This window comes from Musca autumnalis, unplaced genomic scaffold (genome assembly GCF_047663935.1).
Source record: "Musca autumnalis isolate F117 unplaced genomic scaffold, ASM4766393v1 scaffold_2, whole genome shotgun sequence".
Lineage (NCBI taxonomy): Eukaryota > Metazoa > Arthropoda > Insecta > Diptera > Muscidae > Musca > Musca autumnalis.
The window spans coordinates 179302401-179326464 of record NW_027411755.1 but is presented as its reverse complement, the minus strand read 5'-3'; the positions used below and the strand labels follow the sequence as shown (position 1 = coordinate 179326464).

At 37.5% G+C, this 24064-nt stretch overlaps 4 protein-coding genes across 5 annotated transcripts; 3 read left to right on the top strand and 1 right to left on the bottom strand.

Annotated features, from left to right (window-relative positions):
- The first annotated feature begins 434 nt into the window (after positions 1-434).
- LOC141392457 (polyprenal reductase-like) lies at positions 435-1189 on the top strand. Its single transcript, XM_073965396.1, has 3 exons — positions 435-672; positions 739-1043; positions 1097-1189. The coding sequence occupies exons 1-3, from the start codon at positions 435-437 to the stop codon at positions 1187-1189; spliced, it is 636 nt and encodes a 211-aa protein (XP_073821497.1).
- Positions 1190-9135: 7946 nt separating this feature from the next.
- On the top strand, positions 9136-10577 carry LOC141393225 (polyprenal reductase-like). The gene is made up of 3 exons (XM_073966189.1): positions 9136-9787; positions 9854-10155; positions 10218-10577. The coding sequence occupies exons 1-3, from the start codon at positions 9220-9222 to the stop codon at positions 10308-10310; spliced, it is 963 nt and encodes a 320-aa protein (XP_073822290.1). The 5' UTR covers positions 9136-9219; the 3' UTR covers positions 10311-10577.
- A 2203-nt stretch (positions 10578-12780) lies between these two features.
- LOC141393224 (dolichyl-diphosphooligosaccharide--protein glycosyltransferase subunit TUSC3-like) lies at positions 12781-14380 on the bottom strand. The gene is made up of 4 exons (XM_073966188.1): positions 14140-14380; positions 13291-14017; positions 13060-13222; positions 12781-12986 (listed from the first exon to the last, which is right to left on the bottom strand). Exons 1-4 carry the CDS (start codon positions 14227-14229, stop codon positions 12971-12973), a joined length of 996 nt encoding a protein of 331 aa, XP_073822289.1. The 5' UTR covers positions 14230-14380; the 3' UTR covers positions 12781-12970.
- A 2557-nt stretch (positions 14381-16937) lies between these two features.
- Positions 16938-20103, top strand: LOC141393223 (uncharacterized). Of its 2 annotated transcripts, none has more exons than XM_073966185.1 (2): positions 16938-17269; positions 18849-20103. In XM_073966185.1, exon 2 carries the CDS (start codon positions 18851-18853, stop codon positions 19913-19915), a length of 1065 nt encoding a protein of 354 aa, XP_073822286.1. In that variant the 5' UTR covers positions 16938-17269; positions 18849-18850; the 3' UTR covers positions 19916-20103. The 2 variants fall into 2 exon arrangements, with proteins under 2 accessions (XP_073822286.1, XP_073822288.1); XM_073966187.1 differs by having other exon boundaries at positions 16938-17313.
- Positions 20104-24064: the final 3961 nt, after the last annotated feature.

Below are 24064 nucleotides of genomic sequence, written 5' to 3'. Positions count from 1 at the left end.
ATTACCATTATAATTTACACTTTCAAGTAGAAATACAAAAACTTGAGGCTTATTGCACATAGATAAACTGAATTTTCGCGTTTGAATAGTCAGCAGAGTCATATACAATGTGCGAAATCGACTGGAAACTTGTCATAAATGTCATAGGAAGTTGGCACATAAATGTCTTGAATATTATATATTTCTCGCTAAGTTCTTTAATAATAGTCGGTGGAATGCTAATGCATTTCACAAATTTTAAATTACCCAAAACTGTGAAGGAGTTTTTCCTGTTTGGCAAATATGCATCATATGACTCAAAGAAATACATCTTAACGGTGCCCAAATCGTGGATATCACATGGATATATAGTGGGATCAATTTCATCATTTTTCTATATTTGGTTAGTAATAAAAATTAACGTATTTCAAAGTAAATTACCTAGATCTTTGGACATGTTTTTGAATATTATTGCTGGTGGTAAACATCGTCAAGTTCATTTAAATTCAACAGAATGTCTCGTTGTTACATTGTTGATGGGGTTACAATGTCTTCGACGAGCTTATGAAACGGCATTCATACAAATATTTTCCCGGAACAGCAGATTAGACATAAAACACTATTGTTTGTCAAACTTGTATTATATATTGATAATGCCGTTATTGGTAGCCAATGCTGAGGGTTTTATTGGAGGTAAGTATTATTAACACATAAATGTAAATCATAATAAAAAATATCTCCATTTCATATTTCTTCAAGATTCATCTCCCTCACCAATTAATTTTTCGAAACTATCAGTAATACAGTATATTTCAATTGGCGTATTCCTTTTCTGTTGGTGGCAACAATATCAGTCGAATTTGATTTTGATACGTTTGCGCAAAAATTTTGATACTAGAAAACAGATTACGGAGAAACACTTGTTGCCCAGAGGTGGCTATTTCGAATTGATATCATCACCTCATATGTTCTTTGAAATTGGTTTATATGTGTCCCTCCTTTTCGGTTTCTTTGTAAGCAACGTTACATGGTGGATAGTGGTAGTTTTTGTCTTAAGCAATCAGGTATTTTTCTTTTTTACAATAAAATAAATTAATAAAATTTCATTAATTTACAGATTTACAGTGGCCTCCAAACACACATTTGGTACATGGAGAATTTTAAAAATTATCCAAGAAATCGTAAAGCTATTTTACCATTTATTTTATAATTTTGTACCCATTCACCAATATCGTTCTGTAATAAATGCACCATAAAGGAAACCTGTATTTTATCGAAAAGTTCGTTAATGAAATCCACGTTCAAAGAATCCATTAGTTTCTTAACCTATATCAAGCCTTGGTTTGGTTTGGTTTTAGGACGCGCAGCTACCGTTGTTGGCAGCTACTTCACTCGGAGACCTTGAGGTCCATTGTGATCATCCTTAAAGAAACTGTGTGTTGTAGTTGGACTATATGTAATGATGATAGATGCCGGATTATTGCGGATTTGTTGTGAAGTTGAGTGTGTAGGTGATGCTGTGATGATGGATGTGAGTTTATAGGTTGTTGCTGAGGTTGTGATGGTGGATGTAAGTTTAGATGGGTTGGATGTGATGATGATGGATGCTGGTTTATAAGGTGGGTGTTGAAACTGGTGACTGGTTTATTCTGAAGTAATGTGAGGTGGTTGGGCTATTGTCGCTTTGTTGATGTAAAGTGGCTTGGTGTGATGGATGTGGTGAGTAATGGATATGGTTGCGAGACTGTTGTGATTGTGGCAAAGTTGTTGATGTAATGAATGTGATGTGGGTGTATTGCCGCTGAGGGTGTTGTTCCGGTGTATTGCCGCTGAGGGTGTTGAGCCGATTTCCATCCCCTGTGTGAAGGAGAGAGAAAAAACAATGATTAATTAGTTTTGTTTGCCAGCCATGTGAGATTTCTGGCAAATTGGTACAAGTAGATGGGGTCTATGTCGGAGAAGAAAGTCAGAGTATTTATCTCATATCTACCGAAGAATCGATGTCTCCTCGTGAGTAACGAGGGGCATCTACATAGTAGATGTTCGACCGTCTCTGTTTCTTCCGGATCTTGACATAGCCTACAGTAGTCTACACCACTGTTGTCCCATCTAGAAGTTAGGGACCTGACCATGTTGTGACCGGTAATGAGACCTACAGTGGTCTTTATCCCTAACTTATTTAGCGAGAAAAGAGAGTTGGTTCTTTTTTGAGAATAGCTGGGCCAGATTGCCTTGGATACTTTACAGCCAGTTTCCATTTCTCCATTTTCTCAAGGAAGTAACCGCGAAGTTGCCGGATGTAGTAGCACTTTGGTGGTCTGATAGATGACTCAACTGGTAAGTCAGTCGACTGAGAGCCACCCCGTGCTAGTTCATCCGCCTCTTCGTTTCCCTTTATATCACTGTGTCCTGGAACCCAGCAAAGATCAACGAAGTCGCGTACTTCAAGCAGAGCGTTTTTGCAATCGAGGATAGCTTTTGAGTTTATGGTCCATGACTTGAGAGCCTTAAGGGCCGCTTGACTATCGACAAAAATAGTCACCGGTCCTTTAAGGACACTCCCAAGTTCTTTGATCATCTCCGCTGCTTTCCTAATTGCAAAAAATCTCTGCCTGAAAGACGCTGCAGTTATCGTTGAGTTTGAAGGATTGCTTAATATGTGGGTTTACGCAGAAGACCCCGGCACCTGTGCCAGCCTCCATCTTTGAGCCGTCTGTGTAGATGGCCAGACCGCTAAGAGGAGGGCTACCACTAGACCAGGCATCTCTGCTTGGGATTGTGACGTTAATTTGGTTGAAGTTGAGCACAGTGGGTATATAATCACTGATGTGATCGGGTTCACTGGACTCAACTAAATCGGTGAAGGGGAAAAGGACCTTTGCATGTCCAAATCGTGAACACTGCCACATACTTGCCTCTCTAAGCCTGAAAGCCGTTCTCGCCGCCTGAAATTTGATAGTGATGTCCAGAGGCTGGAGATCCAGTATCACATTCAGGGCGGCTTGAGGTGTGCTTCTAATGGCACCAGAGATTAGCAGAGATGCAGCTCTTTGAACACTAGATAATTTGGACAGAAGTGCACTGTTCCCGAGTGCATGCCACCAGACAAGCCCACCATAGGTAAGAATTGGGAGAACCACGGTATCATACAACCAGTGTATGATCTTTGATTTGAGACCCCAACTCTTACCAATTGAGTTCTTACAGGAATAGAGTGCCATAAAACCTCTCTTAACCCTCTCCTCAGTATTCCTTTTCCAGTTTAAGCGTTGGTCCAGGATAACACCGAGGTATTTGGCTTCTGATGAGAGTTTTAGGGCAACACCATCCAGCTCTGGTAGCGGGAAATCGGGAATTTTGCGCTTCTTCGTGTAGAGTACGAGCTCGGTCTTCGTTGGATTCACACCAAGTCCATTGGTGCGAGCCCAGCTAGACAGCTGCACTAAAGCACGCCGCATAAGGTCTGATATGGTCGACAAGAATTTGCCGCTTATAAGGATAACAACATCGTCAGCATAGGCTACCACCTTCGTCCTTAGTTGGTTGAAATTCACAAGAATTTCGTTTATTACAAGGAGCCAGAGGAGGGGTGATAAGACTCCTCCTTGAGGCGTACCCCTGCAAACCTTTTTCCTTACGGAACTCTCTCCTAGATGGGAGTTGATGATTCTGCTCTTCAGCATTTCATCAACCCACCTAACAAGGATAGAGGAAACTCCTGCGTTAGTGAGCGAATTATGAATGGATTCCAGCTTCACATTGTTGAAGGCTCCCTCAATATCGAGGAAGGCTGCAAGTGTGAAGCACGAACCCTCCATATTCCTCTCAATATATCCAACCACCTCGTGTAAGGCGGTGTCCACCGACTTGCCTTTAATATAGGCGTGCTGCGAGTTGCTTATAGTATTGGAATCTAGATGAGACCGTATGTCGTGGTCGAGTAGTCTCTCTAGAGTTTTAAGGAGGAAGGAAGAAAGACTAATAGGTCTATAGTCTTTAGGTAGTGTGTGACTAGGCTTCCCAGCTTTGGGAATGTAAGTCACCGTTACCTCCTTCCATGAGTTAGGTATGTACGATAGACGCAGGCAAGCCCTGTAAATTTCCTTTATGGTTGCCAGTACCGAGTCAGCTGCATTCTGCAACATAGCCGGGATAATGCCATCCGGTCCAGGAGACTTATAGGGTTGGAAGCTGTCTATCGCCCATTTTATTCTTGGGATGCTAGTTAAGCTGTCGATCAGTTGCTCGTCCTGTGCCGTGCAGCCCTGATTTTGACTCGTTTGTAGCGAGTCACTCTCTAGGTCTGTACAGCCTGGAAAGTGCACTTCAGACAGCAGATTTAGAGTCTCTAGACCAGAGTTAGTCCACGTGCCGTTTTCTCGTTTGATGCTACCCATGGGTTTGGGATCCTTGGATAGAATCTTACGAAACCTGGCAGCTTCGTTTACTCCTTCTATAGACTCAGCGAAGCAAGCCCAAGATCTCTGTTTAGCCTTTTTAATTTCACTCTTGTACTTATTGAAATTAACCCTGTAGGTATCCCAATCTGTACTGAGAGAAGATTTGCTGGCTTTGTTGTATGATTTCCTGGCCGCCTTGCGAAGACTTGCCAGGTCTTTGTTCCACCATACCGGCTGAGATTTCTTCCCAGGGTAGGTTATTGGGCAGGAATCCTCGTAACACCTCAGGAGGGACTTACTTAGATCTTTTACAGCAACCTCGACTTCCTTTGATGTAGACAGTCTTTGTGAATTGCCTAACACCGAAGTCGTTTGTAAGCTGTACTTGTTCCAGTCTGTCCTCCTGGGATTCCTGTATGGTTTTTGTTTCTCCGAACTTATGGGGACTTTGAAGAGTATCATCTTGTGATCTGAAAAAGAGCACTTTTCGGATACCTTCCAGTCCATAACTTCGGAGTCTTCCAAATTGGTTAGGGTGATGTCAATTACTTCGCCTCTAACTCTATTTTGGAAAGTGGGTGTGGTGCCCCTATTGCAAATTCTTAAATTATGTTGCAAGATAAATTTAAAAATTGACTCACCTCTAGTGTTGGTATCGCTGCTTCCCCAATGGAAGTGATGAGCATTTGCATCGCATCCAAGAATGATGTGGCCTGTGCTCCCCATTTCGTCCATTAGATTATTTACGATACCGCCGGGTGGGTCGGGGGCTTCATAGGGCATGTAGACAGAGGCCATTATAAGGGGTTTTCCATGACCTCTGTCCATCCTTATAGTGGTGATATCTCCTCTGCTGAAATTAGAGAGAAGCATTAGTTGTAGGTTCTTTTTTGCGACTACACATGTTCTCACCTTGTCTCCGTTCGAGGCAGCGAGGACAGTGTAGTTGTTATTACTCAGTCCAGCAACCTTATTATTGTATAAATAAGGCTCCTGGACTAGAGCAATATCAATCTTGGAAGTCGAGAGAGTAAGTAGGAGTTCGGTAGCAGCAGCTTTACAATGATGCAGATTAATCTGCACCACACTGAGCTGCTGTCGCCTACCTCCTACTGTTGCTTTGTTGGGATTTTGAAGCATAACCTTCCCAATCCAAAGTTAAGCAACCCCTCTCGACTACGTAGATAGGCTTCCCCGCTAACATCCGTTGCAAAGCGAATGACAAGACCGCCGTTCTTCGGATAGGAGCTGAGAATTCTCCAGTTCTCCATCTGAAGACCGACGTTCTGCCTCTCGACTAACTTCAGTATTTTGTCCAGCTCCATAGATGGAGGGGGGATCCATACTGAAGTCACCATCCCACACGGGATCTCAGCAATGCTGACAGCAGCCAAATCACTCCCCTCTCAAAGAGGATCAAGGTTGTTAACCGTAGATCTAAGGAAATCCGCAGATTCCTTATTCTCGCAATTAACAACCATGACCCCCTTATAGGGGGCAGACTGACCGAGTCTCACTTTACTGCGATCCACCTCGTCTGAGATGAGGACGTCTCTAAGATGACCCTCGATTTGCAACCAATGACTTGTGCTGATCCTCCCATTGGGGTCAGCCTTGTCAATGATGGCCACTCTCAGGTCATCCGGAACTGTCCGTCGCAACGCACTGTCACCCTGCTTGGATGTGCAAGGTTTCTCTTGAGACCCGCTGGCTGGTTTACAAGGTTTTTGTGAAGGGACAACAATTGTGGAAGTATTACTCTTCCCTGTGTTGTCCTTCACACTCTCCTTGATCACCTTCGGCTCGCAAGGTTTTTGCGTGGTGGCGGTAGCTGCGGAGTGTGTAGCCCCACAGTTACTGGCACCTGCACTGACCTTGATTACCGGTGTAGCAGAGGTCTGCGAGATGATCGGTCGTGACAGGGATGACTTCTTCGCAGCCGGTGGTTGCTCCTCAGAGGACCTCATCCTCTTCACCACTACGGGTTCGGTGGAGTTTGTCCTTGAGGTACCACTGGTCTTTGAAGAAGTCGTCCCTGACACTGACTTCTCATCCCGTTTTTCGAGCTTCCCCCTGCCCATCAGCCGACCCACCTCCATCACCTTGTTTATGGGCTTAAAAGAAGGGGCAGCAGAGGGGTTTGGGGAGGCAGCGGTTTTTTTGGGCCTGGTTTTTGACCTTGTTGGCTTCTTCACGGTCTGTGTGGACTGTGATTTTGCCAGGTCCCCGGCGGGTGTAGTAGTAGGAGGGTGGTCTGTCGTCACATCCGTACGGGTTACGGCAGAAAACCCTCCCTCACTCGACGTGGGAATTTTATTGATTAGGAAATCCTTAATCGTTAGGTGAGGATATTTCCTTTCAAATCTCCTCACAAACTTTAGGTTTTTCCTAATCAATTTAAATTCCCTTTCGGTGATGGTCTTGGGGTCCTTATCGACAAATCGCCCACAATACGAGATTGCAAAGCGATAGTCTTTCCTATCCATAGCCTCTTTGCTTGCACGTTTTGAGGTTGAGGCCAAGCCTTGAGTCTGACTCTATTGACTCCAGCATGGAATGTATTGGGGAGCTAGTCGTCAGATGTGGAACTAGCGAGGTAGAGTTGCTTAACGTATACATCCCGCCGATAAATGGCTGTACTCCATGTTATAGGCCTAACATTAGCCCCCTTTTGGAAGGTCATAACCGACTGATCAGGGGGGACCCTCGGAAATAATTATAGGGTATAGTGCTATAGTGCTGGCTGAGCAGATTGGTAAGCTATACGTTTTACACCGACGCCAATATCCGAAGTGAGACCAAACTTACTACGGGATTAGCAAATGAGTGCGTTGAGCTTTAATCGACAGTTTGTGGTGTACAACGGAAGTGACAGGACGAAGAGAAGAGCACTACACCACAATTTACAATGAGTCGGGAGTCGAGTATCTCACTAAAGTTCTCAACCTGTCTGCCACCCACATCGTTCCCTAAGGCCGGGAAATGGACAGGGTGGGCCTGCTAATGAAGCCAGTCAAGGATGTCAGCAAAAGTGACTGCACAGACCGATTTCGCTTTTCTCCCCCGTAGCATAGGAAAGACCCCAGATGCTTTAAACCACCCCAACGTCAGAAGTAGCTATCCAGTTGCCGATCATTAGCATGGATTTCGTAAGCGGCACAGCACGACAACAGCGCTCCACTCCACACATTAGTCGAGAAGACAGCGATGGTGGCGCTCAAAAGCCTTTGATATTGTCAAGCACGCCAAGCTGTTTGAGGCCCTTCGGCTAAATTTAAAACGTAGAATTCAGGAATAAGATGTCCAAGCCGCGTAGAGTAAAACAGGGGGTTTTCCAAGGTGAGGTGACATCTTCGGAACTGTTTAACCTCTACATCTCCTGCTCTTCACCCCCTCCAGACGACATTGAGAGAATGTAACGTATGAGAATGAGTGTACGATCTAGGCGTCAGGTACTTTCTCTGATGTCAGTTGTGTGAAGGGCTGAACTCCTATTGCCAGATCTTACCACCTTTTTCCACGCAAGGAATATGCAAATATCAGCCGCTAAATCTACGGCCACTCTGTTCACCACATGGGCTGCAAAGGTAAGTACTGAGTTGATGGTTGCAGAATTCAGACCACCAACTACCCCGAGATTCTAGGGTAACATTTGAGGTGCAGATAAAGAATCCTTTTTTACTACATACATATAACGCGATATGTCGGTCTGCGGTAAGCTATGCAACACCAGTTTGGTCCGCGAATATAAGTGCAATGCGGTGGAAAATTATTCAAACCTGTCATAATGCCGCCCAGAGAACTGCACTAGGGTGCCTCCTCATGTTTTCATGAAACAAATATTCATCAGGTACAACAACACAATTACATTCTTTCATTGCAGTACTAGTTCGCGTGTTACCGTGAGAGCCATCCCAATCACCATATATTGGATAGGCCCGACACACGCAGGCACATAAAGAATGATATTCACGTTCTAGAGGAAGAGGTCTAACGATACAGGAGAAAGCCACATATCAATAAGGTTTAAATAGCAATCACACGGACGCAGTTGCTAAGGCCATAAGCAAATATAGTGTGAATAAAGTCCTCGGAGTACATCGTCCATCTATCGAAGATGAATTCCTACAGGGCAAAGATAGATGACACCGTGCAAAATGGAGCAAGTTAATGAAGCGGCTAGATTTGAAAAATTTTCCATTTTCATTTCATGACCTAACTGTGGACAAACTTCAAAGCTTTCTAAATCCAGCCACTACATTCATCTTATACCCCAAAATTTAGATATGCTAAGCTATCAAGTCGTTTCAAAGCGAGTTCCTAAATATAATATAAGCCGAACTTATTTATTAGTTTAACTTGTGTACATACCTTTAGATCCAGACCATTTTGTTTGATTTTAGTTGTGTTCCACAATTAAAAAATTGTTGCAATTTTTACCATTTTTCACATTTTGCGTTCCCTTACACCAAAACACAGCACATTTTATATGCGAGTCGTTCAACACGTTTACGACATTTGCAACTTTCCCAGAAGAAAAGAACGATTTTTATAATTTTGCAAGTGTTGTGATCCGTCAAATTATTTTTACATATTTCGTTTACCAACACTAAAAACGTTTGCAACTCAACTAACGCCAATCGCTGAACGCCATTGATTGTGTCTCAGACCATCTGATCTGTTTGCGTGGGATGTTTTGTTTGTGTTTGTTTTTATAATTTTTTTCTAGTATTTAAGAGAAAGCGGCGGAAAACAGTTAACAATCGACATTCTTAGCATTCAATTCACGATTAAGCAGCGGTTAAATAGTTACTGAAATTGTTATTAAATTTAAACCAAAATGTTATTTGAATTAGTGGAAGATTTTGTTAAAAATAACAAAATCAACTTAGTTAACGTAATATTTATTGGTTTTACTGTAATAATTGTTATATTTGGTTCCCTTATAACACTTGTGGAACCACTTCTTCCCGATTTTATTAAACAATCCTTTCGTTATGGCAAACATAAACACAATGGTCCAGAGATTTCGTTAGTCTCTAAAATGGAAGTGCCAAAATCATGGTTTAAACATTTCTACATTTTTGCTTTCTCTTGGGCAATGTTGGCACTTTACTTTGTATTGAAAGGTATTATTATGCACACAACCGCTCCAAGCTATGTTATAGAGTTTTTAGATTTTGTTGCTGGTGGTGCTGGAAATCGTAAAGTTTTCATAAATTCTAATAGTGCACTGGTGGCTAGTGTCTTAATGACAGTACAATGTGCTCGCCGATTTTATGAGACCAATTTTGTGCAAATCTTTTCGAAGAAAAGTAAAATGAATCTATCCCATTATATGGTGGGATATTTGCATTATTTTGGAGCCATTCTGGCTTTGTTACTTAATACTGAGGGATTTGTAAAAGGTAAGTAGCTTTGATTTTAATAAAATAAAATGAGACTTTATTTAAATGTATACTTCTGTCTTACAGGTTCCCTGCCTTCCTCCTTCAGTTTCACCAAAATCACTCTATTGCAATATGTGTTCATATTTGTGTTCCACTTTAGCTGGTCCCAACAATACAAATCGAATATGATTTTGGTTAATTTGCGCAAAAATCCCAATACCGGCAAAGTTGAAACTGAGAAACATTTAATGCCAATTGGGGGATTTTTCAATGTGGTATCTTCACCCCACATGTTATTTGAAATTTTAATGTATATCTCATTATTGGGCATCGTGGGAGCAAGTCTTACATGGAAACTTGTCGTTGTATGGGTTTTTAGTAATCAGGTAAGGAGTTGTCACATTAATTTAAAAATATAAAAATTTCGTCCTCATTTCCTTATTTTTAGCTAATGAATGCCTTGTTAACTCACAAATGGTACAAAGATAACTTCAAGAACTATCCAAAGCAACGCAAAGCTCTAATTCCTTTCGTATTATAAATAGATAAATTCTAAAATAATCTTATTCTATATGATCCATAGTAAATCAGACCAAAGTAATCATGGATTTTTTAAACATCTATACATTCCTATATATGCATATCCATACATACATATCTGTAGTACTTTTTATTACCAATTTATTGCAATTACCCATTTTTCATAATAATGACTGTTTCATTTGGCACAAAGTTCAATACACTAATATCTAGATTTGTTAGTGTAAAATAAAACACTTGTACTGAGAATAAAGCGCTTTTTGGACAATTGATGTAATGATGTTTTAATTAGCTGTCAAGATCCCCCTTATTATAACCCTTGCAGATATAATAAATCATAGTCCTGACTTGGAACATGCTTTTGAACTGCATAATCAGGCTGACTTCCGTATCGTCAGTTGCTTGGCAAAGTATTATATTTCTTAACGCCGTAGTACTTAACAACTGCGAAGCTACGTGTTTAAAAACGTCAAAAGTACTCATTTTTAACACAGATGAAAAGCAAACATATATCATTTTTATTTCTGATGCATTTAGTTGCATTTTCGAGGAACAACGCATGAGTGTGCAATTGAAATATTTGACGAAGTTTAAACAACACGAAGCAACTGACGATACGGAAGTCAGCCTCAGTTCCAATGGGATAGTACTGACACCGATTGGAGGAAAGGTAGATATTAGTTTGATGTGAGCTAATGTCCTTGTTCACTTATAAAAGGAAGGGTATATCCGAAGAATATGATTTTAAACACTAATTTGAAGTTATTGTTCGGTTTAAGGTCAGTGAAAAGACTTGTTGGTTTTTGTTTATAAGCTTTTTATTCCAATATTTCGGTTGACATCGTCAACCATCTTCAGGGATAAACTTTTAAACACCATAAAAGGATTTCATTTTAGTCAATATGACCAATAACCCTATAAAGAGGCAGAAGTAGTCCTGCCTGTTATCCTAGCAGTGTAAAAATGAATGAGAACATTAATGACACATATCAATATATTAGTTTTCTTCTGTTGTCTAAATTGAACGGAATTTTATCAACGTTAACAATACCGGAAATTATGCAGGGTTATCAGCAAAATGCACATGTTTAATGATTTTGTAAAATGAACACGAGACGAAAGAGCTTTTAGGTCACTCTTTTCTGTAGCTAAGTACAAGGTTTGCAATAGGGTACAAACAGTATTTGAACGGAGAATGGTTGATACCTGTAGTGGGATTCTGTAACTCATTTTTGCTGTTACCGACAAAAATTGGTAAAATTAAATCGCATAATTATGACTAAAAATATAAAGAAAAGTTGGCATCACTGTATGTGTCGGTAGAGGCTAGCGACTTCTTTCTATTCATCGTTAACTTACCGAAAAATTTCGTTAATTATCGAAATTATAAGCATTTTAATTTTACCGACAATTATCGATAACAGCAAAAATGAGTTGCAGAATCCCACTACTGGTCGCCTTAACGAGTATTAATCATTTTGAACAAGTCTTTGCCTTTGTAAGGAGGCTATGATGCGGTCGACCTCTGTCCCTCTTCTAAGCTATTCTGAACGTAAATTCCCTGTGAGTTTTCTATCTCCCTTAAGTCGAAAGGGCAGAAAGACAAAACTCACGGGGAATTTTAGTTCTCATTGATATACGAACTTTTATTAAAAACCCCAAAAGGAACCGAACATAAATCGTCGACTGCTGTAGGTGTGAATACCTAAGCATCCTCAGTTTTCTCTTTCACGACATCCAGTTTAGGGATAAACGACAGAACTCACATGATTCACTGATACCGCAGACCCTCAAAACTGCCAAAGCCAAATAAACAATGTCCAAGAAAGTGCAACGAAGGGCAAATAAAGATCAGAATGCTATCTGCGAAAGGGAATTTCAGGTGAACTTCGAACGATTCTCACATAGCTAAGAATCTAAAAACGAACAAAATTCTTACTTCAAGAACAGGAGGAGCCACTAAAGAGGTGGCGACCTCTTGTTCGAATAAGGATACATCTTCGACCAAGACGATTAAGTCAGAGCCTTCAAAAAAGACAGAGAAGGCAAAATAGTGAAGAAGATATCCAAATCTTCCGTAACGGTTTCGCGTGACTCTACATCTGCCGCAACTCCAAAACCCCACAAAAGGTTGATGAAGGTGAGTCTCTTGATAAACAAAAGAAAACTATTTGATTTAGGTGCAAACGCGATTAGACGAAGCGTCAACTACTTTAGTTCAAAGGTCGCTAGTTCTCAGTCGACCAATACAAAATCACAACAAACAAGTGATTCTTAAAGTCTCTAAAATCACGATATTCCGAAAAATGTTTCTTTCCCAACATTTGGGTCATCCTAGGGTTTCAAAGACGGTGATTTACTCACACAAATATTCTTTCCGAAATTGATATTCGGAATGTCCGGTATTTATTTCAGAAAAGCTTTTGAAATTTGTCTAAACAAATCCTTAAAAATTTATATAAATTTGGTTATTTTGTTTTTCACTTAATTTTAAGGATTTTCTTTTTCATTTATTAAATTTGTTTACACAAAAACAAAAAAACATTTTCAATTTAATTTTCTCCCACAATGTGTGATATTGGTATGTATAGAAAAACGCATCTACATATTTTATTATTCTTTCACTAAATTTAGGAATTATAAAGTTTTCCAGAAATAATTTCATTTAAATAAAAAGCTGAAAAGAAACAGAAAACGACAAGTAAATACAAAAGGCAACAACGAAATGACTCAAAATGATGTGTATTTACCTATAAGGATAACCTTGTGCCTTTGAGCGGAACACCGACAGCAGGAATGAAAAGAATATAGCTAATAATGCTAAACCAACTATGGACATGATGCGACCTTTGCGGGGATCTGTTTGACTGCCAGACTCAGTAAGCAACAACATACCAAAGAAGATTAGGGCATCTACAAAAAACATAAAATTACGTGCTTGTAAAGGAAATCTTAATTTCAATATTGTCTATTGTACTTACTCAAACCCAACACAATATAGGTCTCCACTACCAATTGACCCTGTGAAGAACCATGTATGTAGGCAACACCACCATTTTGCGATTTGTGAACAAGTGGTGGTCCACGAATGTGATTCCACATTTGGCCAGAGATCATGGTGAAACAGAAGAACACGGCAATTGCACCCCATATCGATTTATTGTACAAGAATTCCAAATTGTTACGTCTCATATAGAGGAAACCACCAACCAATGCGGCCAATGTTATCATGGCAACGGTACCAGAATAATTTGGTGGTCGGAAAATACGAATTTGTACATCAGTACGTTCAGCAATGAATTTACCTATAGCATCAGCAGCAAAACCAACACGATGAATATCCATTGTGTCAGCACCCTTTGGTTTACCCTTGGCAGGGAAATGCATAAATACCGGAGCAGTGTTTAGACGCAACATTTGGAAAACATCGGAACCTTCATCGAAATCAACCATGGCAAAGAACAGCTTATTCGAGTAGACCGGTGAAAATCGGTAAGATTGGGCAACAATTTGGAATTCATCGTGGGCATGTCTACATATCTGACATTGGCGAGATGGAGCCAAGGCGGTTAACATTACAATCATGGAATAGTTACGTGGTGAATTCTTTACATATTCCTTAAACTTTTGACCATTGAAACGTAACAAGGCCTTCTTGTTATTCATTTCCATGAGGTTTTGTACTTTTTCAGACAGCGAAAGGCCACTCTAGATAATAGTGGGAGAAACAAATTTTACAATCAACAACCGGCATTTTACAATAGAATTTTTGTTGATAGGAAAATGACGTGGCCTGGCATGCCTATTATTGCGACCCTAATAGCTCTTACCTTCTGTTTACTTTGAGCCGTAGTGTTTAGAATTAGGAAACCAGCCATAAACACTGCTGTAAACAGCAGAGTTTTATATAAAATTTTCATTTTGTTAAATACTTATTAAACTATTTAAAGAAAATTATCAATTAAATCGGAGAGATAAACTCTACTGAGAAAAAACACAGATACAATTTACAATTTGATGAATGTCACACAGAAGAATTGTCAAACTGGGTACACTGAGAAAAACACAAGTGAATTGTTTAATTAAACGACAACGTACAACGACTGACGTATGGCATGATTTCTTGGTATCACACATTAAAGCGTACAATTCATGGGCGCTATAAAGCTAGGTGCACATTGTCAGTTTTGAATGACAACTTTGTTTGTGCTTGCTAGCTTGCATTTTTGTCATTCATCATGCAACCACAAAATATTTTGTGGTTGCTGGACGGTTGGACAGTTATCGATAATTCCGAAAAATCTAGTCTAAACTGATCGTGTGTACCCCGCTTAAGGCCTGTTCGTAACTTCGCAAGTAAAAAGTAGTTTTGTTCCTTTACTTTTTAATGGTAAATGTGGTAAAAAAGAAAACGGTGAAAATTGCTCTCTCATGAACATTTTTACCAGAAAAGTAGAGGAACGAAAAAATTGTAGATCTGGTAGCAATGTCAAAAAGAAACATAAAAACTCAATTTTCTCCTTTTATTTCACAGTTTTAATTTTGTTTTGTCAGCGTTCGCATTTTTCTTCTGTTTTTCGCTCATTTTTTTCTTCACTGGGAAATAATCGTCAAACAAATGTCGAAATATCAGTTTACCATTTTTTACCTGCAGAAATTTGTCTGGTAGCCTGTGGTAGAAGAGAAAGACATTTGTGCTCTCTCTCCTTTCTTAAAAATTGAAAAAACCGAAAGAGAATTTATGTGGAAAATTTCACCGCTCTGAGCAGGACTGCATTATTTCATTAAATCATGGTACAATGAAATAATAGTACATTTACATTTTCGAAAGCAGTGGATTTTAACTGTCAAATCTTTTGCGCATACGTCAAATGAAATCTCATCTGAAATCCATTGGCAAAGCCAACACTGTGGAAGATTTTTGTCGGACTTAAAACAAATCCAGCCTTGAGAGGACTCAATTTTTAATCTGTACTAATTTGAGGGACTTGATCAAATAAATCCTCGTATTGGGTTAATCGCATACAGCAAATGCAAATTAGGTATAAATCCTACCAAATGCTCTAATGTAAACATGCTATTACCCATGTACTAGAAGATCGCCTTGTTGAAACGGTATATTCATGGCCTAATTATACAGGTCCTCACCAAAAACAGATGATTTCTCGAAATTATGACAGGAAAAATACAAATTTAAAAAATGTATTGAAAACACTAACATTTTTAGAAAAACTGCAAAACATGAACTCTGTTCCTTTACGTGCAAGAATCTTCAAGTTTTACCACTTTTTACTCGAAAAGCGTTCCTTTACTGCAGACACCAAACAATTCATTTGGGAGCTGTTCACCACTTTCAAAAGTAAAGGAACAGACCAATGAATGCAAAGTCACCGGTTTAACGACTAGTATACATTCAAATCATATCAAATTTTGTCTTCTCTTTTATTGCAGTTTTTTTTCTTGTCCGTCGTTTCGAATTCGCGTACAAATCTAGAAACAAAAATCAAATGCCTGCCAGAAAGTCTGTATACCAGAAATTTGTTTTGCAGGTCTCTCTCTCCTTAATTTTGAAAATAGAAAATTAAAAAAATTTTCTGAAAACACCAAAATTGTGAGAAAAAATAGAAAACGTGAATGAAAATAATATAATTTAATATTAAATAGATATCTGAAAGAAGGAAAAATATTTTTCTGTTCATATTAACTAAATTAACTTGTCTTTTGCCTGAAATTTTCTTTAAAATCTGAATAAAAAGTGTGAAAATTTGAATCATGTTGCTATGAATTGTGTAACATGTAGTATGGACGGGTTAATTCGTATACGTAATTATGAGAGGGAACAATGTGATTCAAATGCTGGCATGAACATGACATTAAGTAGTACTTGGCCTTTAATCTTTTACATGAAACGGAGCGTGAAAAAGCGGCATACTTCATTCTGTTCACACCTTTAAGCAAGAATGTCATGCTTCTTATGTGTGGAGGCCTTTAGCTGTGTTCCTTTACTTACCTGAGGTTACCATTTTTAAACTGCAAAGCGTTCCTTAACCCCAAAAAGTGGTAAAACTGGCAGCAATTTTTAAGAGAGTACATATGCCTTTCTCTTCTGCCACAGGCTACCAGAAAAATTTCTGCAGGTAAAAAATGGTAGAAATGATTTGTTTGACGATTATTTCACAATGAAGAAAAATGAACGAAAACAGAAAAAAGGCGAACGCTGGCAAAACAAAATTAAAAACAGTGAAATAAAAGAAGAAAAGGAACAAATAGAATACTCTACAAGTTAACGAAAAAAAATCTGAACATTTTTTAAATTGTAGGTTTTGTCCAAGTTTTGTCCTATAGACAGGAGACAATTTAGGGCACGAAAACAACATTTTTTTAATTTAAATTTTTTCTTACTTTAACAAGGGAATTTTCGGAACTTAAGAGGTCAATATCTCGGGAAGTATAGACTTCCCGCCAACAAACTTTTGGCCTGTTCCTTTACTTTTGAAAATAGTAAAACCGGCAAAAGTTGTAAAAGTTATAAACTGCTACCATATGAATTGTATGGTGTCTGAAGTAAAGGAACGCTTTTCGAGTAAAAAGTGGTAAAACTTGAAGTTTCTTGCACGTAAAGGAACAGAGCTTTTATATTTTTGTAATCACGACGTAAATTTTTAATCTGACCATTGTCAAACGTTTAATGCGTTTTATTGAAAGATGAAAGGTTCAGTTTATTTTGTACGGCGTCAAGATAAGACGATTGACCAATGACTTCCTTATTGAACGAATGTGAGAACTTCTTATTCACCAAAGTGAACTTCGCTTAAAAGGATCTTTTGCATTTTGGGCGACACAAAGGAAACATCGGAAACATCTTATTGGAAAATTTTAATTTTGCACAATAAACGCAACAAGTCCCGTTTAATAATATTAAAAGAAACAAAATATTTCATTTGATCAAGGAAAACGTCGGTAAGAACTTTAAAAGGTATTTGGTATACAGTTGAATAGAAAAGGTGTGTATGGATGTGTGTGCGAATTAAAAGTATGCATACTATCTTGCAAATAAAAAAAATTCATTTTTAAAGTTCATAGGTCAAACTAGGTTTTAAGATAACAATAATATTTCTTTATACATATTATGTTGTCTTTTCATGATTAATTCAGTTTTATTAATCTGCCCATAACACAGGGCTGTAACAAATATTCGGATTTCACAATTCACACTGCATATCCAGATTTTTAGGTTAGGTCGAATAAGTCTAGTTTAGAGAATTGGAAACCGCGGAATACAGGACATACAAATCTTAGTAAAGTACAATGTGGCATGGTAATTATGAGTAATTGTAGACCTTATATGAATTTAATAATCGCTATATTTGGGGCTTTAGTGGATTAGTGTGTGTCGCTGTTGTGATGATGTGTGGCAGGTTTAGAGGTGGCACTATGGCGGAGTTAGCCAATCGGTTCTGATTATAACGATATAGGCATTTTTTAGCGTTCGTCCATACTTCTAATTTTTGGAAGATGATGAGGACAATATGGAAATAAGTGTTATGAGCTTGAAGTCCTGTTTACAATGACACCTATACAAACTACATCCCAGTATTCAAGAAAATGGTCTTCAAAATTCCATATTTTCAAACTAAAAATAAAAAAGGTTGTAGAGAACCGGAACTGCAAGAATCTACTAATTTTTAAAATTTTTGGAACTCCTTTCCTTTACCGACCCACCGCAGAAAATTATGAAAAAATTACCACAGATAGTGCTTTTTATTGCTTTTGTTGAAATGTATACTTCCCGAGATATAGGCATCAAAAGATCCACAAAGGCCCTAACCTATTTTTCTCTAAATAGCCGCCCTCCGGCCGAGATTTAAGACTTTCTCTTATGGACAGGTGCAAATCTCGGGAATGGGAACAACATTTTCTTTTAAATATTTTTGTTGGATTCGGTGTAAAAAGTACTATCTGTGGTAATTTTTTAATAATTTTCTTCGGTGGTTTACCAACATTTTATACTAGGGCCTTTGTGGAACTTTGTACATTTCCGGGAAGTATACATTTCCGCAACAAAAGCAATACATGGTTGGAATCGGGATAAAAAGCACTATCTGTGGTAATTTTTTTATAATTTTCTGAGGTGGGTCGGTGAAGGAAAGGTATGCCGAAATATTTTTTGGAAATTATTGTTTTTGTAGCGGTATAGGTTTGATTCTAGTTTGGCTGGCAAAACGTTTATGGCTTCGGGTCAATCCGGTTCAAAGAAACCGTTGCCGTGGGAATGATTTGGAATTTATTAAATTTTTGTATTGTCCACATGTAATAAATATAAGGGGAACAGTTTTGAGCTCTCAGTTCCTAGAATACCAATTCTCACATTTTTGCTATAATGTTGGGTTTTTTATGAAGGTATTTTTCTAATTTCATGATTTTAGTCAAATTAAAAAATGGTTTGACCACCAAATTTGGCGCAATCATTTACTTCTTACTTTGGAAAAATATTAACTTGATGTTCAACTTACATTTCTTCAATACACATACGTTTTAGTTATGGCTGCATATTTACCTGAGGATGATGATTGGCCAATGGGGCGCAGACATCGCTCAAATGACAGACGCCGGAACAATCGCCGTATAGAACGTCGACCCAGATCTCGATCTCGCTCCGATGAGCGTAATAGACCCATTAATTGGCAATATTCATGTTCCATTTGCGAAGCGGATCATGCTATCAGCGCATGTCGTCGTTTCCGCCAACTTAATGCTTCACAACGCTATGAAACTATGATGAGTGGAGGATATTGTCGCAATTGTTTGGCTAGGAGCCATTTGGCACCGTCGTGTGCCTCATTGGATGGATGTCGTATTTGTAAAGGCCGTCACCATACCAGTTTACATGGAGCTGTACAACTGGGAGGAGGAGGTGATGGTAATGAACGATCTTCCAATTCATCTACTCGTCGAAACAATAATCGCCAGATAAGTTGGAATTTGCCTGATGAAGAACTCAATGACTCTGACGACGACTCTGAGCCGGGTGAAAGAGAACCCGTGTTCTATAGACCACGTCAAGATAAAGTACAAGGTTTGGTAGCTCCCTCACAACCTTCTGTTAACAGTGTAAAATGGGATTTTGTCTTTGTACCAACTGTAACCATAAAAGTGGCCGAGGACACCTTTGACTCCTACATAACGGTTAGAGCTCTTTTGTCACAAGGATCGTCTATGTCGAAAATTTCCACAAAAACATTTCGTCGTTTGGGTTTGAAATCTTTTCAATACAAGGACGCTAATTTTACAACATTCAATATAATGTCTAGACATGATCGTAGTGCATGGTTATTACGTGTACATGCATTGATTACCGACGAACTACCTCGAAGACTCTATTCAGACCCAATAAACGAAGACCCTGTTCGTGATTTTGGACATGATAATATTGCCGATATAGACCCATGCAATAATGTACCCATTGATATTGAACTGGGTGCCGACACATATTCCGCAATACGCAGAGATGGTGCCATATTTAGTGGAATTGGCGACGTTCATGCTTATCAAACAGCATTGGGTTATGTGTTTTCGGGACCCATACGTAATTTGGCAACATACTAAAACTCATTTAATGGGAAAACATACATATTTGGAATATTTGTGCTGGTCACGGTTTACCATATTAATCGAAGATTTAATAAATATGTACATATGTATATCTAATAACATAAATATTTTACAAAAATAAAATTGAATTCCGAATAAAAATATATGTATATCTTTTTTAAAAAAAGTATTCAATGATTTATCAACACACGATGCGATTGAACCAACTTTGAATGTAAGGTGCTTACACCTGGGAAGTTTTTGCGGATTCTGAAACTATGTTATTCACATTTTTAGGTTTTTTTTTTTTTTTTTGTTAGGTTCTCAAGATTTTGCTTGACATCGACAAGTCTTATCGAAATGGGACTAAAGATAATCTTATAGCTGTGAAAATTCTCTACAATGGTTTTTGTAATTTTTTCTTGGATTGCACCATTTTTGAGATATAAAAGCCCCTGTCCACACTAGAGTGATTTTATTGAAAAAAATTATGCGATTCTAGATCGAGTTCAATGGTAGAGTAAAATCATGAAATTGCTGTAGTGAAGAATTCATTCTAAGAACGCCTAATTTGATAAAATTTTCAACAAAATCTCAAAAACCTAAAAATGTGAACTTTGACCTAGGTTTATTTAAAAATCCCTCCAGCGATTTTTTTCTTTTTGGATTTTTCTCATTATGAACATTACTGTTTCAGATTCCGCAAAAACTTCCAATGTGTATGCGGTTTTTATTTAAAGTTAGTTAAGACGAAACGTACATGATATCTTCTCTATTATATAAAACTCAAATGACGTTCGAACGTGAATCAAAAACTCGACCAATTTACAACCGATTTGTTTCGCGTTTGTCTTAAAATGGTCGTATTTATCCAAGGAAGGATCTGACGTATTTTATTTTTGAGATATCGCGAAGAATCCGCGAACATTTGCAAAAATATATTTTGAAGAAAGTTAACTGTTTCCTCACATTTAGTTGGAGGCTTTTGTTGTCGAATTGCTTATTTCCACCTTTTTTTAAATTTTTAGGGCGAAAAATCCGCTAAAATTTGCAAAAATATATTTTGAAGAAAGTTAATTGTTTCCTCATATTTCGTTGCAGGCTTTTGTTGCCGACTTGCTTATTTCCAACTTTTTCAAATTTTTAGGGCGAAAAATCCGCTAAAATTTGCAAAAATATATTTTGAAAAAAGTTTATTGTTTCCTCATATTTCGTTGGAGGCTTTTGTTGTCGAATTGCTTATTTCCACCCTTTTTAAAATTTTTAGGGCGAAAAATCCGTTAAAATTTCCAAAAATATATTTTGAAGAAAGTTAATTGTTTCCTCATATTTCGTTGCAGGCTTTTGTTGCCGACTTGCTTATTTCCACCTTTTTCAATGTTTTAGCGCGAAAAATCCGCTAAAATTTGCAAAAATATATTTTGAAGAAAGTTAATTGTTTCCTCATATTTCGTTGCAGGCTTTTGTTGTCGACTTGCTTATTTCCAACTTTTTCAAATTTTAAGCGAAAAGTGTATATGACGAAAAGTCAGACAAATTTAACATTGATGAAGCCAAGGTTTGCACTGTTATAATTTGCAAAATATATTGCAGTGTACCACGAAATATTACCATAGTTGCATCAAACGAAGTGTTTTTAATCAACGCTCAAAAACGTGGCGAAGCAAACGAGTTTTTTTTACGTTGTTATTCGATTGACGATATAGCTCCCATATACATCTATTTTCGGCCGATTTGATGCATCAAACGCGCTATGTATGTCCAATTACAATAAAATTTGGAATGTGTGACGGAATTTGGTGTAAAAAGAAGCATGTCAAATTATATTGAAATTGATTCAGATTCGTATATAGATCCCATATATATTAGTGGCCGATCAAATACATGAATTTGATGCACCACGCTATTCATATCCAATTTCATTGAAATTTGTAATGTGTGCCGGAATTTGATGTGGAAATATGTATGCCAAAAAATATATTGAAATCGGTTTAAATTTGGATATAGCTCCTATATATATTTTCGATCCATTTCATGTATTTGATGCACCAAACACCCTACGTATGACCAATTTCATTGAAATTTGGAATGTGTGACGATATCTGGTGTAGAAATAGGTATTCCAAATTATATTAAAATCGGTTCAGATTTGGATATAGCTCCCATTGCTATATCGAATGAAAGTAACATTGGCTATATGAATCTTTAAAATTCCACGTTGGTCTGGAGATATAGCATCGGAATCGGAGGTATCTCCAAAAATATAAAAGTAGTATGCGAATATCTATAGAACGTTAAAATATATAGTCTCCAAAATTTGGATGTGTGACGGAAAATGATTTGGAAATAAATATGCCAAATTATATTGAAATCGGTTCAGATTTGGATATAGCTCACATATATATTTTCGGTTGATTTCATGTATTTGATGCACCAAACACGCTACTTATGTCCAATTTCAATAAAATTTTGAATATGTGACGGAATTTGGTGTAGAAAGAAGTATGACAAATTATATTGAAATGGGTTCAGATTTGAATATAGCTCCCATATATATTTTCAGGCGATTTCATATATTGATGCACCAAACACGCTATGTATGTCCAATTTCATTGAAATTTGGAATGTCTGACGGAATTTGTTCTAGAAATAAATTGGTCAATTTATATTGAAAACGATTCAGATTTGGTTTTAGCTCCCGAACATATTTTCGGCCGATTTCATGTATTTGATGCATCAAACACTCAATGTATGTCCAATTAAGTTTGAAAAATTATATTAAAATCTGTCAAGATTTGTAAAATGTGTGCAGAATTATTGTGAAATCGGTTCAGATTTCAGGTTGTCCTTTAATTAAAAAATATCACGTGTGTATACATAAGGGATAATTATAAAATAAGGGATAATAATAAATATAAAATATTATTTAAGGGAGCGATTTTCATATCAGTAAAAGTCATCATTATAGTTCGCGTGTGCTTATATTAGGAAAGCAATTAACAAAGGCTACGTTATTTATTATACGTAGCCTTGGTTAATTCCGACACGCTTCTTAAGAGGGATGAGTGAAAAAGAAACAGTTACCTATATTTTACATATGACATATCTAAACCACTATTGGAATAAAAAATTAACAATACAAGTGAAGTTATAGCACTTGGAAAATATTACTCCCATGAGTGAAATAAATTCAAACATACACGTATGTATGTTTGGATCCAAACAAATATTTGTTTGGGACTGATTGCAAACAAATATATGTTTGGATCCAAAAATAATTTGTGTTCAAACAAATATATGTTTGAAACATTTTGTAACATATCACAATTTTATTTGCTTGGGTACCAACATATTTTTTATGTTAGAACATATTTTTTATGGGTGGAGAGAGGATTTTTATCGCGGCTGCGGAACGCTGTTTTATAGTATAGAGCTGTGTGTATGTTGTAATAGGAGACGCAGAAGCTTTAGTGATGTGTTTGCGATAAAACACGTGTGTTTCGTGCTTTGTTGTTAAGCAACGTAGCAAGCGAAGAGGAAAAGAAAAAATTTGTATTAATTATATTGTTTTTTTCTTTAGTTTTCTAAATACAATCGTTGAATAAAGATGTAAAGTGAGTGAATAAATCAGTGTTTTGTGTATTCTTAAAGAAATTGTGCTTTTTAGTAAATTAAATTGCCAAAACATTTTATAATTGAATTAAAAATGTGAATGGAAATATTTTCACTGTTGGGCAGAAATGCTCGGCTTCATACACAAAAGTGTAAAAAATACATGAGTCTCTCGCAATTTGCCCACCATTGATATTTTATTGGACAAGGAAGAAATCGCATTTAATATTGGTAATTACATTAGTACATTTTTCATATACATACATATATACGTATGTATATTTGAAATATGGATGTACCTATTTATTACATTATATAATCATTAGATTCCAGATGCCAATTTCCCGCTGATGATTTCAACTTGACGAAAATGTATTTTGTTTCACACCTAATTTTTTTCTTTTGAAAAGTTTTTTTATTAAAGTCTGTTATGTATTTCTTTGGAATTTTATATGTATCTATGTGTCTGTAGTCGCTTTTGCTTTTTGTCTATCCCTTTCAATAAACCCCCACCATTTATAAATGTGTGTATATGTTTGAGATAGCCAGTGA